This window comes from Corvus kubaryi, unplaced genomic scaffold (assembly GCF_017639235.1).
Source record: "Corvus kubaryi isolate FWS band 111438036 unplaced genomic scaffold, C.kubaryi_AGA036_p1.0 37354, whole genome shotgun sequence".
In the NCBI taxonomy this organism is placed as follows: domain Eukaryota; kingdom Metazoa; phylum Chordata; class Aves; order Passeriformes; family Corvidae; genus Corvus; species Corvus kubaryi.
Window position 1 is genome coordinate 12,613,253 of NW_024581116.1, and position 14,247 is coordinate 12,627,499.

General features: G+C 42.5%; 1 protein-coding gene across 1 annotated transcript; it reads right to left on the bottom strand.

Moving 5' to 3' along the window:
• Positions 1-1,361: 1,361 nt before the first annotated feature.
• On the bottom strand, positions 1,362-3,904 carry KCNF1 (potassium voltage-gated channel modifier subfamily F member 1). The gene is made up of 2 exons (XM_042033008.1): positions 3,482-3,904; positions 1,362-3,380 (listed from the first exon to the last, which is right to left on the bottom strand). The coding sequence occupies exon 2, from the start codon at positions 3,180-3,182 to the stop codon at positions 1,719-1,721; it is 1,464 nt and encodes a 487-aa protein (XP_041888942.1). The 5' UTR covers positions 3,183-3,380; positions 3,482-3,904; the 3' UTR covers positions 1,362-1,718.
• Between the last annotated feature and the right edge of the window lie 10,343 nt (positions 3,905-14,247).

Here is a 14,247-nt window from a genome sequence, read left to right on the forward strand (position 1 = left end):
GGCCTTCAACCTAGGGAAGCAGGGGCTGATTTCCGTGCTAGGAGAGGTACAGGGTGGGTGGTGTTCTGAGGAGTAGCTGCCCTTCACTGCACACCTGCCCGGTCCCTACATGGCACCACTGCTCCCTGTCCCAGGAGGACAGAGCATTCCCCACCAGCAGACACATACCCCTCTGCCAGGGGACAGGGGCAAACAAGGTGCCAGAAAAGAGCATAGAGCCCATCCCTCAGCTCTGTGCCCGTCCAGTCACTGCTCCTGTGGGGTGAATGCCACAGGCCCACTGCTTGCCCACATCCCAGGAAGAGTCCCAAAGACCTGCCGGGGGATCTTGGACATGAAGTGCCCAGGGATGGGTCATGTCTCATGTTGCTGCATTTCACCTGGGCAAGGGGCTGCTCAGCACAAAAGGGAACAAATAAGGACAGCTACTCTAGCCCTTTAAGCATTTGGGATCCTACTTCTAACGTAGGTAAATATATGTTATGTGTGCCAGTGCCCCCCTGTCCTTCAACTCCAGGTTTCAGTGGATTTCTCTGGTACAGACCAGACCTATTACACATACAGTTTTTACATCAGCTTTCATAGATGGCACTTGCTTTTGGAAAGGATAGTGCATACACACTGGTGTTGATTAATTAGCATATTAATTAATGAAGAAGACACTGATTAGTGCCTACTACTTCTGTAAACTACCATTTACAAAGTCATGCAGTTATTGTAGGGGAAGGATGAGTTATTTTAAAAAATAACATAATAATATGTTTATTCAGCTAGGTATTTTTACCAGAAATCAATTGGAGATTTTACTATTTTTACTGAAACTTTCTGTGCACTTATTTTCAAAGAGTTAAAGCTTCTTATATAGAAGTACTCAATTTAACTTCCCTATAAACTTCCCTTGATTTAGTAGTGAATTAAAGATACCATGATTTAACTTACAGTTTTAAAAAGCTACTTAATTATAAATCCTTCCTGAAAGATCCTTGCATATATAAACCATGCTGTAATTAATAGCTAGAACAAATATTTTTAAATTTGCTCCTTAAAATACATTGATTCTGTTCTGCATCTCTGCCCAAAATATAGCTCCATGTCCCATTGAAAATGACACTTTTTCTGGAAAGAGGAACAGAAGCCTATCCAAAAAGTTGACCCCAAAGTACATTTTACAAAATGAAGCCATTTTTTCACTCTAATATTCTGCACACAGTATATGCTGATACTTTCAGTATCTCTAGGCTCAAATTGCTCATAACATTTTGCTGTAAGCCTGAATCTAACACAAGTGAGAGGCTGCTTTAATTTTTTAAGGAGCAGTTCCCCTAGCTGCAAAGGCATTGAAGAGAGCCTGGAAGACACAATCTGTGTGATGCTGCTCTTTATTGTCACAGGTACAAATTTCTGATGTGTCAATGCTGCACATTCGGGTCATTGAACATTTACGGATCAGGAAGGACTTTTCAGTCTCTGAAATGGTTACAAGTGGTTTTTGTCAGAACACACTCGATATAAGCAGTCTGATCTCAGTGGAGTCCTACTGTTTTATTTTGGGTTAAAGTCTTACCAACTGTTGATGGAGAAGCCATGGGTTAATTTATATTCATGTTGGAAAAGCAAAGCAGTGCTCCCTCCCAACTCTGACAGATCTGCGAGTCCCTTCCGTAGTTGATTGTCAGGTTGTCCTGATCTGTAGCTTAGCGCTGACAACAGCTCACAGTTTATTTGCAGCTTTGAAGCCTGGTCCTATAGTGTTTCTCTTCTGACAGGAGATGAATAAAGGTGTCACTGTGGGAGACTTTTATCCGGCTGCTATAAAAAGGACCGTCTTTGCCTTCCCTTGAAAAATCCTCTAGTTCATTTCTGGAGCCTGTGGCTTTCCCCTCAGCAGAGTTTAGCTCCATCAGCTCCAATTCATGTTTGGCAGCTGTTTCTAAAACTCTCTGTTTGTTGTAATACCTTACAAAGTTGTTAATGATGGGATGGATGGGGAGGGCAATCGCTATCACTCCACAAAGAAAACTGATGGCAGCATTCAGTTTTCCTAGTGTTGTTTTAGGGTAAATGTCTCCATATCCAACTGTGGTCATGGTAATGATTGCCCACCAAAATGACTGAGGTATGCTTTTAAATAAAGTTTCAGGGTGACTTTGCTCCATGGTATAACCTAGGGCAGAAAAGACAAAGATTCCAACAGCTAAGTACATGAGGAGCAGCCCAAGCTCCTTAAAGCTGCGTTTCAGGGCATAGGTTAGGGTCTGGAGCCCTGAGGAATGCCGTGCAAGCTTGAAAATCCTTGCAATCCTCATGATTCGCAGTGCCTGGACTGCCTGCTGGACATTGCTCAGCTCCATCAGCTTGGCTCCCAGGTGGGTCAAGGTCAGGCTGACATAGAAAGGAAGTATTGCTAGCACATCGACAATGTTCATGAAAGAAAGGGCAAAGTGGAGCTTGTTGGGAGAGGAGATCAGCCTCAGCACATACTCCATGGTAAACCAGCCTATGCAGGCGGTCTCGATGCTGTCCAGGGTCGGGTGCTCCATACGATTCCCCTCTGCATCTACGACCTGCAAGTCCGGGATGGTCCCCACGCACATCACAACAGAGGAGATCAAAATAAACAGAAAGGACAGTACAGCAATCACTCTAGCTGGATAGGACGATTCTGGCTTCTCCAGAAATTTCCAGATGCATTTTTGGCACCTTTTCCAGCGACTTTCTGAGGCATCTACTCCCAAGTCATCCAGAGTGAGTTGCACCCTTCGGGCTATTTCTTCCAGTTCCTCCTTTTTTTCACTTAGGTGAGCCTTGCAGCAGTCATCCAAAAATTTCAGATCCACTTTCCAAAATTCCATTTCATTCTTGAAACATATGGGGCATATTCCTTTCTTCATGTGAATTTCCCCAAAGTAGTACACATCAATAATGCATTTGAAAGCATCTGGATCTCTGTCAAAGTAAAACTCTCTCTTTCCAGGATCATAGTCATCACAGAGGGAGAATATGCTATCGTACCCCCCTGATAAACAATTGACCAGCTCTGCCAGCCGTGTTTCTGGGTACTGATTCAGGTTATCTCCGTAGAACACCTGCCTTACTCCACCAACATTGACTACAATCTCCATTTCTTCACTTTTTTCTGATCCATCAGTGTCCACATCTGGAAACCTAGAGTCACCTGCCATTTTAATTGTATTGGACTTTGTTTGATTTTTTTAGCCCGTTGTTTGGTTTCACAGCTTTGTGGTTTTAATCTCTCATGAAAGCAAATCAGCACTGAGCCATCCCTGTTACAAATGTCACCAAACTGACCCGGAGTCGTGGTGGGAAAGGTTACTGATAGAAACCTGTGGTCAGGAAAGCCTGGTGAGGAATGCAACAAGCTGCAGGGAAAAGACAAATCATCGGGCTGCTGTGCCTGCAAGCAGGATGTTAGAAAGCTCCAGCAGACTGGAAAGAGAAGAAACCATTTAAAAAAACTCACCACTCTGTTCAGTGCTCGAGAGTCTTTTCAGGTCCCATTCTCTCTCTAAAAGTGATATCTATTCACAGCCTGGAAGTCACGGCAGAGAAATAAATCCTGAGCTCTGATTAACGCAACGTGCAGAGAGTGACAGTTCTCAGAGATACAGTCGGCGGAGTGAGCCCACGGGAACTGCCGCGGCTTCTCCCTTCGATTCCACAGATTTCCCTAGAAAGCTGCTTTTGAATTTTGTTTCTCTTTCTGTTTTCTGTTTATTGTCTTCCAGAGTTCATCTGCTGACTCTCGCACATAGTCAGTCGGTGCAAACACGCAGAGGAGAAACTTGTGCTTGTTTTCCCTTTGCTGTTTCCCAGCACAATAGGGAGCCTAGGCTGCCAGGAGTCCTTTCCAAACTCTACCCTCTCCTGGTGAAACACAGCAAAGCACCAGCTGCACAGAAAGAACATCCAGCTATTTATACCCCTGCCCCGTGGTACACTGATGTGTTTCTATACTGCCAGGAACGTTAAGGAGTTTGTAAAACATTTGTTTTATCACATGCAAAGCATAATCATGTATAAAGTCATTCAGAGCTGCAGAAAGACACAAAAAGATTTTCTCCAGGCAGAAACCAGAAGAAGCAATATTGTATTTTGGGAATAAATGTATGGCATAAATCTTGCTCTCAGTGGGACTGAAGCAACTCCAGAGCATCTCTGTCCTATGTCAGGACATTGAGTTGATCTGGATTTGTACTGGTGTCTTTGAGAAAGAAGCAGAGACCGTAAAGTTTCTGTTGCCGATGTGGAGCAAAACTTCCCCTGCACTCTGTGCATGTTTCCCAAAGCTCTGGGGTCCTCAGTTTTAGCCACCTTTCCGTGACCTGTAGTCAGCGGAGCCTGAGGAGGGTTTGAGTAATTTACATCTGTGATGATTTCTCAGTGACTGCTACTTACCAGAATTAGTGTTTTGTACCAAATCCAGCTCTTTAAAAGTAGAAGTAGAACAACAAGCATTTCCTTTTAACTTTGTTTTCCCCAAATTCCAGGATTTGATGAACCTTTTTCCCCTGGACCTCTACATGCAGGAAACCTACCACCCTGCTTGTACATTATTAAATCTGGCTGCAGCTCATTTTAGTGGGTCCAGGAAAACATACAGTTCATAAATTAATTGTTTCTGGCCACAGCAGAATGATCTGTACCATCAAGTTATGATCTTTTCCAGTTTACTGGTTTCTGGAAAGCTTCTCAGTGGAGGGGAATAGAGAGGGGCAAATCCAGCTGACAGTTTGCTTCTCCAGGCTTGTGTCTATCCTGGGAGAAGGGTGAGATCTGTGATGTGCCTCCTGTCCTCCTGCTGGTGTCAGCCAGCAAGGGGGACCCTGGTGAGTACACAGTACTCCTGCTCCACTGTCTCAAAAGATTATGGGTGCTCAGTAAGACGTTGTGCAGCAGACCTCATCTTGATACAGAGTGTGCTCGCAGCATCACATAGCCTGGAAAGGGGAATATCAGGTCCCAGGAAAAGAGTAATATCTATTAGTCTACACCTGAGTCATGCTGTGAATCTCTGGAGGCCAGTGTCACCTTCATGTGCTCCTGAGTGTGCTGCGTAGTGTGGGTATAATACAAGAAGTCCCTTGAATTTTTTTCCAGGCACGTATAAGTTTACTGAGACTTGCAAGCTTTTTGGGACAAGAAAAATACTTTGGAGACCTGGAAAAACACTCCGTTTTTTGGGTTCATCAATAAATAATTACCCACCTGTGACTTTCCTGCTCACTAACTAGCTTGATTCTAGCAAAATAAATGTTAAGATGCCAATAGCACTGACATGCTTGCACAGGGGAAAATGCAGATGGGATTACTTACCCAATCTTGCAAAACAAAAGCAAGATCTGGAAGTTAGGCTTCAAATTTTGTCACGTTGCATAAGCATAGGGAAACATGTTCTGTAGATTTAAATCAGATTTAACCATCTCAGATCCTACTCTCTTTGATCAATGATTCATTCCAGTGACCTTTTGGGTTTTCTCTAGGTGATGATAAGAAATCAATGCAGGGTCCAACATGACCAACACAGAAACCTTTGTTTCCAAAAAGGCTTTTCTCCCCCACTTCCTCCTCCCCATCCATTTTACAGAACAAATACCTACAAAAAGGCACACAAGACATTGTTCAGTTTGAAAGGTGAAATCAGCTGCTTTCAAATGATAGATCTCAGCACATTCTCAAAAGGTTGGGAAGAAACTATTTTTGAAATGCCAGATCAGTCCTTGTAAAGACTTTACTTAGTGCAGCTGCTAAAATCCTTGTGCTTTATTCTCCCTCGTCTTGCACCTTTTCAGAGTTCTTTACACCTTTCAGTGTGCCTGTGAAATGTTAGAGATCTGGTAGCATTTTAAATCCACTTGGGCAAATGTAAATGATCCAAAGAGCGGTCAGGGAAATCATAATGAATTAAACCCTTGTTTTTGTAGCTGAAAAGAGTGACACAGGCTTGCTTGATGAATGTTTTGTATCAGATGTATTGCAGATCAGCAAACAACAGGAGCAGGAAGAATAATTTGCAGCAAATAATTTATTTCACTAATTCATTTTTCATCCATGAAAAGAAAGCTTCTCTAATCTAAAAATTTCAATAGCTTTTCTAATCTAAAATTTTCAATAGATAATTGTTGCCCTGTAATTCATTTATGACCAGATTGCTGCAGTTACTAGGGCTCCTAAATTCAACTTCCGTTGCCTGTGTGAACAGGTCAAGCTGTGCTGTGTCTGCTGAAAGTGGTATGTGCTGGCAATTGAATTCCTACAGACCCAACAAGAAACACGGAGGGGTTGGGTTTTTTTCTGTGTCGGTGCTTTGGCTCAGAGAACCACACATGGATTTGAGCTGACAGTTGTGTTAAGTTTTGGCTGTGGTTCAGACAGGCTCCTTCAGGGAGGAGGAGGAGGAGGAGGCTCAGCCGGACACCAAGCCCTGCAGCCCGAGGGAAGGACTCCTGGGTTGCTGGGCAACCCCACCAAATGCAGCCCCCGCGCCAGCACGGGTGCCCAGCATGTCCTGGGGTGGGGCTGAACCCCAACAGGGCTTGGTCCACAAGGTGTAGGTGGAGCTCAGATGCGGCTCCCCATAGATAGGACCCACTGGGTCCTATGAGGGATGTGGGTGGCACAGAGCACCACCCACAGTCCAGCACAGGGACCTGTAGTAAGAGCAGTCCCCAGAGGATGCTGGCATTCAAGGTTTGGCTCCCTTGTTGACCACTTTTTGGGAAAGGACATTTACCCCTGAGTGGCTTAGTGCCAGTCTGGGAAGAGAGATTGCTCCTCTTGAGCTCTAGTCTGGCTCATACTGCATTCCTGAATCCCAGCCAGCACCTCTATCCTCCTGCCAGATGCACCAAGCTGTCCCCCACAGAGCCATGGGCAGTAGTGGTACATGAAAGGACTGTGAATGGCTTCGGAGCCAATCTGAGGGAGATAAGATTGGATTCCACTTAGAGAGGGGTGCTTAGTACAGAGGCAGGACTTGGGCAGCCTCTCTGCAAGAAGGCTGTGATGGAGTCAGCCCCTGCCTGCACTGAGCATAGCCCTGCCTGCAGTGCCTGGGACCATCTGACCTCTCCCTTCTTCCAAAATCAGGCACAAACTCAAGAAAGTTTAGGGACTTGACTATGACTGTCCAACTGAGAAACAGCTAAAGCATGTCTGACACAGATCCAGCCCATGCTGACCAGCTAACATGGACATTTCCTAGCCATCATGTGGCCATCAGAGACCATTCCCAACAGAGCATTTGCAGGCAGAACCAGTACTGCAGACTAAAAGGGCTTCATAAGATAGATGGAGACCAGTTGTCAGTTCGCGTCAGTGCCCAGGTACATCCTTGGGCACATGTAAATCTGGTTATATTCAGTATAACCCTCTCACACACTACTTCTGTTGTGTCATGTTTGGGTTTTAAATTATACTGGCAGTACTGGATCTGTGATAGATCCAGCAAGAGATCTCAGCATCTAACACACCACTTATTTTCAGCTAGATGCAGACTATGGAGAGCTGCTCAAGACAAGAACATGTCATCCAAATGTACTATAGAAAAGTCAATCAGGTACCTAAAGGAGAATGGGGAATGGAAATACCTTTCTCCTTCTCCTTTCCTTGGGGTACTGTGGGGATAAAATTTTCAGCCAGTTGAATGGACACTACTTCTTCAACTGACTGCACAAGGTTCTGTACGGAAAAAGCACCATGTAATTACTTCATGCCAGTCACAAGAAATGGGAATGGGAAGCAGATAATCTGAAAGGAAGGGAAGCAATGAATGATGTCATTCTGGGCTTCAGAAAGAACAAATCATCCAGAGCAGCTATTCTGACTACTTTACCACAGCCAGCTTTAGTAAGAGGTTCAAGAAAGATTCTGCTGTAAAAATCCTTTAGGGTTTCCAAATCTAAGGAGGATTCTACTGGTTAGTGCAGCAACCTCACAACTGCACTGGAAGATCCAGCACACCCTCTTTGGCAAGTTAATCCAGCTACTGCAATATGCTGGTTTATCCTTTATAGCTCAATATTGCAAATCCATTTTCAAATGACACCTTCTTTTATCCTTATAACATGCTCTACAATAAAGCCAGCTGTTTTCACACATCAAGAACACATGGATTGCATTCCCATGGGCTCTGTGGTTCCCAGCATGGATTTGGTGGCACTGCCATAGCACCAGCACCAACCTCATGCACCTCCCCAGCGTATCTGAAGGGCCACAGGGCATGACTTGATGGCATGGACTGTAACACCAGGGCATGTGGGAGAGGAGTGTTGTGGGCACTGACTGTCTGCAGGAAACCTTTGTGATGCAGTGACAGCAGCTCACGGTCCCAGCACTGATGCGTGTCTTGCATGTGTAGCCATGAGCTACTGGAGTGAATCTGAGCCTCAGCCTGAAACATGTCCATCGCCCACTGCTGCTATTTCTGGCAACAGATGAGTCTTTTAAATCCCTTGATGTGGGAAAAGAAGGGTCCCTCAAATGTAAAGCTAGAGAAACAAATTCTCTACTTTTTTTTAATACTTTGTATGATGTTTCTCAATATATTAGACTTCCTTCAGATTGATATATTAAGAACAAGAGGTTATGAAATGGCTGAGATGGGTATCTAGACTATAACAGACACACTCACCTTGTAAATCTGGTTTTATGTGTCTCTGTTTCCAGCACATGTACATGTTTCTCCAAGACTATTACTTCAAACAAGTCTTTTCCCAATTTATTTTCCCCTCTCTTAGCTACTTTTGGTTTTTTTCAAGTTCAGTATTTATACATAGGCAGTTTATTGTATCAGATCTTTTAATTAATACCTTATTAAAGGGCTAGTAATAGCTTGCTGCAAATTTCAATTGACCTTTTTCCATTTGACATTAATGAGTCTATCTTCCTGTACAATTAGACCTGCTTTAAGTGACCACTCAGGACAGCAGCCAAATCTCTGATTTAAGGTAATTTACTTTAAATAAATAAAATGCAACCTTCACTGTAAGCAGCTAACACATGGGTTCAAATCAAGCATATCAGTGAGCCACGAATAGGATGGGAGTTGGAGATGCTGTAAAAGATTTAAGAACCTTGACTTATTTACAGCATCACTGTGTCTTGAGGAAGGACTGGAATTTTGTTTCTTGCTCTTAAACACTGCCATCAGAAGATTTGAATGCTGTTGCATGTACAAAGGAAAGCAAAAAATGAGGTGAAAAGGCTACAGTTGCAGAGACAATGACTGAAAAATTAAGAATTTCATATACATTGAGTATGGCCACGGTCCAAAAATTTGCATGTGCACATGTAAATTAGGGGCTGTATCAGAGTGAATAGGCACAAGGTGGTTCAATGCAGTTTGCAAGGGTGACCTCAGCTCTGGCACTTCCCAGCTCTGAGTGTTTGCCTCTGCAATCCCACTGTTGACTTTTATCATGACTTGCTGCATATAATTTCCTGCAGGACACATGACATGCTGGTGCTGCTGCCTGGCAGCTTCCCTGGAGCAGCCTTGCCAGCTCGAGTGAGGGATTGCCCAGCAGACAACTGTAAATGGTACAGGGACGAGTGTAAGAGGGTCTTGCTGGTGGCACTGGTGAAGTGATGGGGCCAGCCTTCCCAAAGACAAACATTCCCATCACTACCAATGATATCGTTACCAGTAATTGACTTGAAGAAAAGACCAAGACGGTGACAGCAGAGAAGGAAATGCAATGGGCAGACTGTCTCCGAAGTTTTAGCAGCCAGTTTCTAAGACTGATGGGGCAGAGGTTTTTAATGTGGTTTTATGTGTTTTCTTTAAAAAAATTCAACACTGCAGCTTGGAGTTGGAATAGTGATTAATAATACCCTGCACAGGCTATTGTTCCTAATTCTTTGAAAGAGGAGCTTGTTTCGCAATTTAACATGTGCCGTTTAAAAGTAGAAGGTATTTTTATATAAACATTTTTGTTGTGTCCAATCAAAATGAGGAATAAAATCAAATAATTCATAGTTAACATGGTCAAAGGTACTCCTATATGTGTGCTCAAAGAAGAAGAAAATATATGTAATATTTTCTAGTGTGAAAGAAAACCTGTTGGGGAAAAAAAAAACAGAAAACATTTAATCAGTGTGCTGAAACAGAAATAAAAAATAAAATACTTTCATTGATTCTAGAAAACATGGCAGCAGAAAGGAAAATACAGGCTTCAGCAAAGCCTGCAATTCTCAGAGGCTCTTGTAAATACAGCTATAATTTTCCTTCTTTCAGTGAGTGGTAGAAGATGAAGGAGAGGAAGGTGAGTAGGCAGAAGCAGAGGCAGAGTTCATCTTTTCACAATTATGCAGTTACCCATGGAGGTATCCTGTGAACATTTGACTTCATTAAACCCTGCAGGACTGAGGGCTGTGGCAGCATGCCCCAGAGCCCCTTGCTGACAGTGACTCCCACAGCTTGCAGGCTCTATGGGCTTGCTCCCTCCATCTCCTGTGACAGTGACTGTCCTGCCTTGTGGCCAGGAAGGCCGTCAGGGACTGGAGGATGTGGTATTCCCTGGCCGGCATTCTGCTTGCACAGCTGGCATAGAGTGGAAGCATTAAAGCATGCAAATTTGTGGTGATGAAAGTAATTTTTTATCAGTAAACATTTCCACTATAGATCAGAGAAAGGAGAACATCAAATGTGCTTTCCTCTTCCCTTAGTGTTCAAATGACTGCTTTCAGAAGTGATGGGATCATGTTCTTATTCTTGTTGCCTTTGAAAAAAGAAGTCCAAACCTCTGTGTGACCCTTCCTAGACAAACTGCTTTCAGCATCTCCCTTTTTGCCTGTGTTCTTCAGCTTTGCTTAGCAAAAATGTTTGCTGAATTTAAGTGGAATTTACAAAGAGTTTTAAGTCAATCAAAACTACATTTTCTGGAGGACAAGCAATCTGTCAGGAATTATTTCCTGGTGCTACTCTGGATTTGTCATCTGCCACTGGGCAAGTCTTTTGCCTTCTTGCTACTTATCTTAAGTTGTTTGGCAACACATCATATTTCTTAATAGCTTACAAAGGAGTCAAAGAAAAACATTTTTAATTTGACAAACAGATTACAGATAAGCTTCTAAATTGTCTGAATGGCTCTAAAGCTAACCCACATATTTCTAAGTGATTTGTCTAGACAATGGATGAGTCAAGCCTTTTATCCATTCTGTTTTATACAATAATCAGTTCTGCTCAGTGAAGATTTCATTTAACATTACTAAATTGAATGCCTTTCATTACTATGTGCTGTTTAATTTAACACTGTATTGACATCTTGCATACTAAATAACTTTTTTATCAGGGTAGAGTCGTAAGCCCATTCTCACAATGTGATAAGAGCAACACCATCCATGTATGCACTAGTAGTGTCCTCAAAGATGAGACTACGGAATCCAAGGTATCCCATTGGGCCCAAAAAAAAAAAAGGGCTAAGAAGATGAAAGGAACCTCAGTGATGAATGGGAAATGCTGCTGCTGAAACCTTTCCTTATTACCATTCTCTGTCATTTTCAATTGCTCTCTCCCAATGAGTAACGAGGACTTCATCGCTTTTGCCAAGCTCCACTGCAAGTTGCTGCTGTGATAACACAGTTAATCACAAGACAGGCAGGGGCTCCTTGCTTCTGGCAGAGGATTTCAACCACCCTGTGACTTCTCTTGGGTGACCTTGAGAAAGCAGTCCTTGCCTATAGCAGCAATGACGTTAAAACTCCCCTTAATGGAAATTATCTCTCCTGTACCCTATACCCAGTTTTAACTGCTCAGTCCTCTCTACTCTTTTCTTTAGGCTTCTGTGCACATTATTGAGACTATGCAGTAACAGAACCACCAGGAAAAGGAACTCCTTCCCTGGTCAGGACATCCACAGTCACACCTTACCACAAATCACTGGGACACATCCCACAAATCAGCGTAAAAATTCCTATCCTGACAGAAAATAGCACTGTGCTAAAGATCAGAGTAGAAACCATAATGCCTCTGGCTCTACAAATGTAAAACTTTATTCCAATCATGATAAATACTTCAGTATTTAGCTGATCTCATAAAAAATAGTCTTACAAAAATAGCTCAAATCTCAAAGCAGATTTCCTTTATTTTGCAGTAAGTATGGGTACTACCATACATTTGAGGTCAGGTGCTAGTTGTAAACATCCCCGTAAATGTGGCCAGAATACATAATTATCAGATCTTATACATACAAATATTAAGGGATTTAATTGCCTGTATTTGGAAATGGTTTTGGACCATACGGTTGAGGTTTTAAAAGCAGTTGTCAATGTTTCATAACAGGGGGTTTGCCTTTGGCTTATTTGACAGCAGAGCTGGATATACCAGTAGCACCATGAATAATCAAAATAATCAATCATTAATTAATACATGGCTGGGTTCTTCTCTCATATTGGTCTTAGACTGGTTGTGTACTGAAGGCAAAATCAGGTACTGTGTAATTTTATATGTTTTGCAATAAATTCCTGATATATGTGCATGAAGAACTGCATGCTGACACTGCATAGGTGGGGAACACCACCCCTGCTCCCCAGCTTCACAGTCTGCTTGAAACTTCTGTTTCAGAGCTGGTGACAATTCATTTAACAATTAACCATTTACTGTTTAGTCTTCACTCATCTCTTGTAGTCCTTTTCCTTGATAAGATTGACTAAGATTAATTAATTTTAACTAGATCTTTATAAAAACATAACATTTTCTAGGAATTTCTGATACCCTGACATTCTGTTGAGATGCAGGAGGAAGGAAAAACTAATCTGCATCTTAAAAATTTCCCTGCATCATGTCAAACAAATCTAAATATAGGACCTTGGAATCTTTAGTTTAGCAACATTAAAATTTTACATTGTGAAAATGTTTATACACTGTATGTTAAATATTACATTCTCATATTGTGTTATAAATACAATGCTGCTAGTACAATACAAGGCCAAAATAAAAAAAATTGAAATTACAAACCTCAACTAAACATTTTAGCTACAGAGATAAATATATTTTGATATTATGAAAACAGTTTCTTTCAACACAAGGGTGTAGCTTGATTAAGTGTTTTTATTGCATTTTTGGCAACTTTCTATTTAACTGAACTGCATTTATCTGACATGAATCTCTTCTGTCAAAAAATTATCTGTTCTATTTCCAGTGTACAACACCAGTAATTCTAACACTTATGAGATTCTTCACATTTCCTTGCCAGACCCTTTCTTAGAAATTGGGAATGACAGATGGGATTTGTGAGAGAAAAGGATACTTTCTGTACATATAGCCCAAGGGCATGAGAAGAAGTCAACATTCTCCAAATAGATTTTCACTAGCTATTGCCTTTGTTTTCTCTGTAGCCTCTTTCTTCTTATTAAGCTGGAATCATCTTCAGTTGTTGTCCCTGAGTATATTTTTCAAAAGGAAAGAATGTCCTTTGAGGAACCCATGGGTGTAATGAAAATGCTCTTTACATCAAACAGTAACAAAGCCGATCCATCCACCATGCATGGACTCTGATCTCAAAAGTGACCAAAAATCTGTAAAACACCAATCAAAATTCCTTTTGTGTCAGTACAAATGCAATGAAAAGGGGAATTAGGATCCTATAAAAAAAAAAACACATTTCACTGCTCCAACCACAACTGGTTTCTAACTGCAGCACTGCAACATTAATACCTGATATTTCCAGTATGTACCTGTTACAGTTGTAAGGCCAGAGCAAAAACTGAGGTACCTCACACATGACACATCTCTATACACCTTGTACATTAATATATTTTTATGGGAACATCTGAATTTTGTCTTCTGGTGTTGGGGTTTTTTAGGAGCTCTCCTGTTTTTTTGGGGTTTTTTTCTCTGTTAAAGGAATTTTTCCCCTATACATGTTGCTAGGGGAACAAATGGCTGAGTATTTAAGAAAAACAAAGGACCTGGCTGCTCTTTTTGTTTCACCTGGGTGTGTGGGCAGTCGGTCTGGTGTTTGGAGAGAGAGGGAAGCTGCTGCTTCTTCAGCTGTTTTTTTTCTGCCGGAGCAGCCCCGGGATCCCAAGCCCGCCTTCCCTGCCCCGCTCGGAGCCGGGCTGTGGCCGCCCTGCCCCGCCGCTGCTTTGAGCCTTCGCTGCATGGTAGCCCTGCTCGCCCTGCCTGCCCAGACCTCCGCGGGGGGTTCTCTGTTTTGATACATCTCGTCTGCCACCTGGGATTTGTGCTTGTCCCTGCCATTCCAGCCTGCTGTTCCCAAGGGTCCA

Bases quoted from the DNA above. Each gene is read 5' to 3' on its own strand.
- KCNF1 (XM_042033008.1), bottom strand. From the start codon at position 3,182: ATGGCAGGTGACTCTAGGTTTCCAGATGTGGACACTGATGGATCAGAA.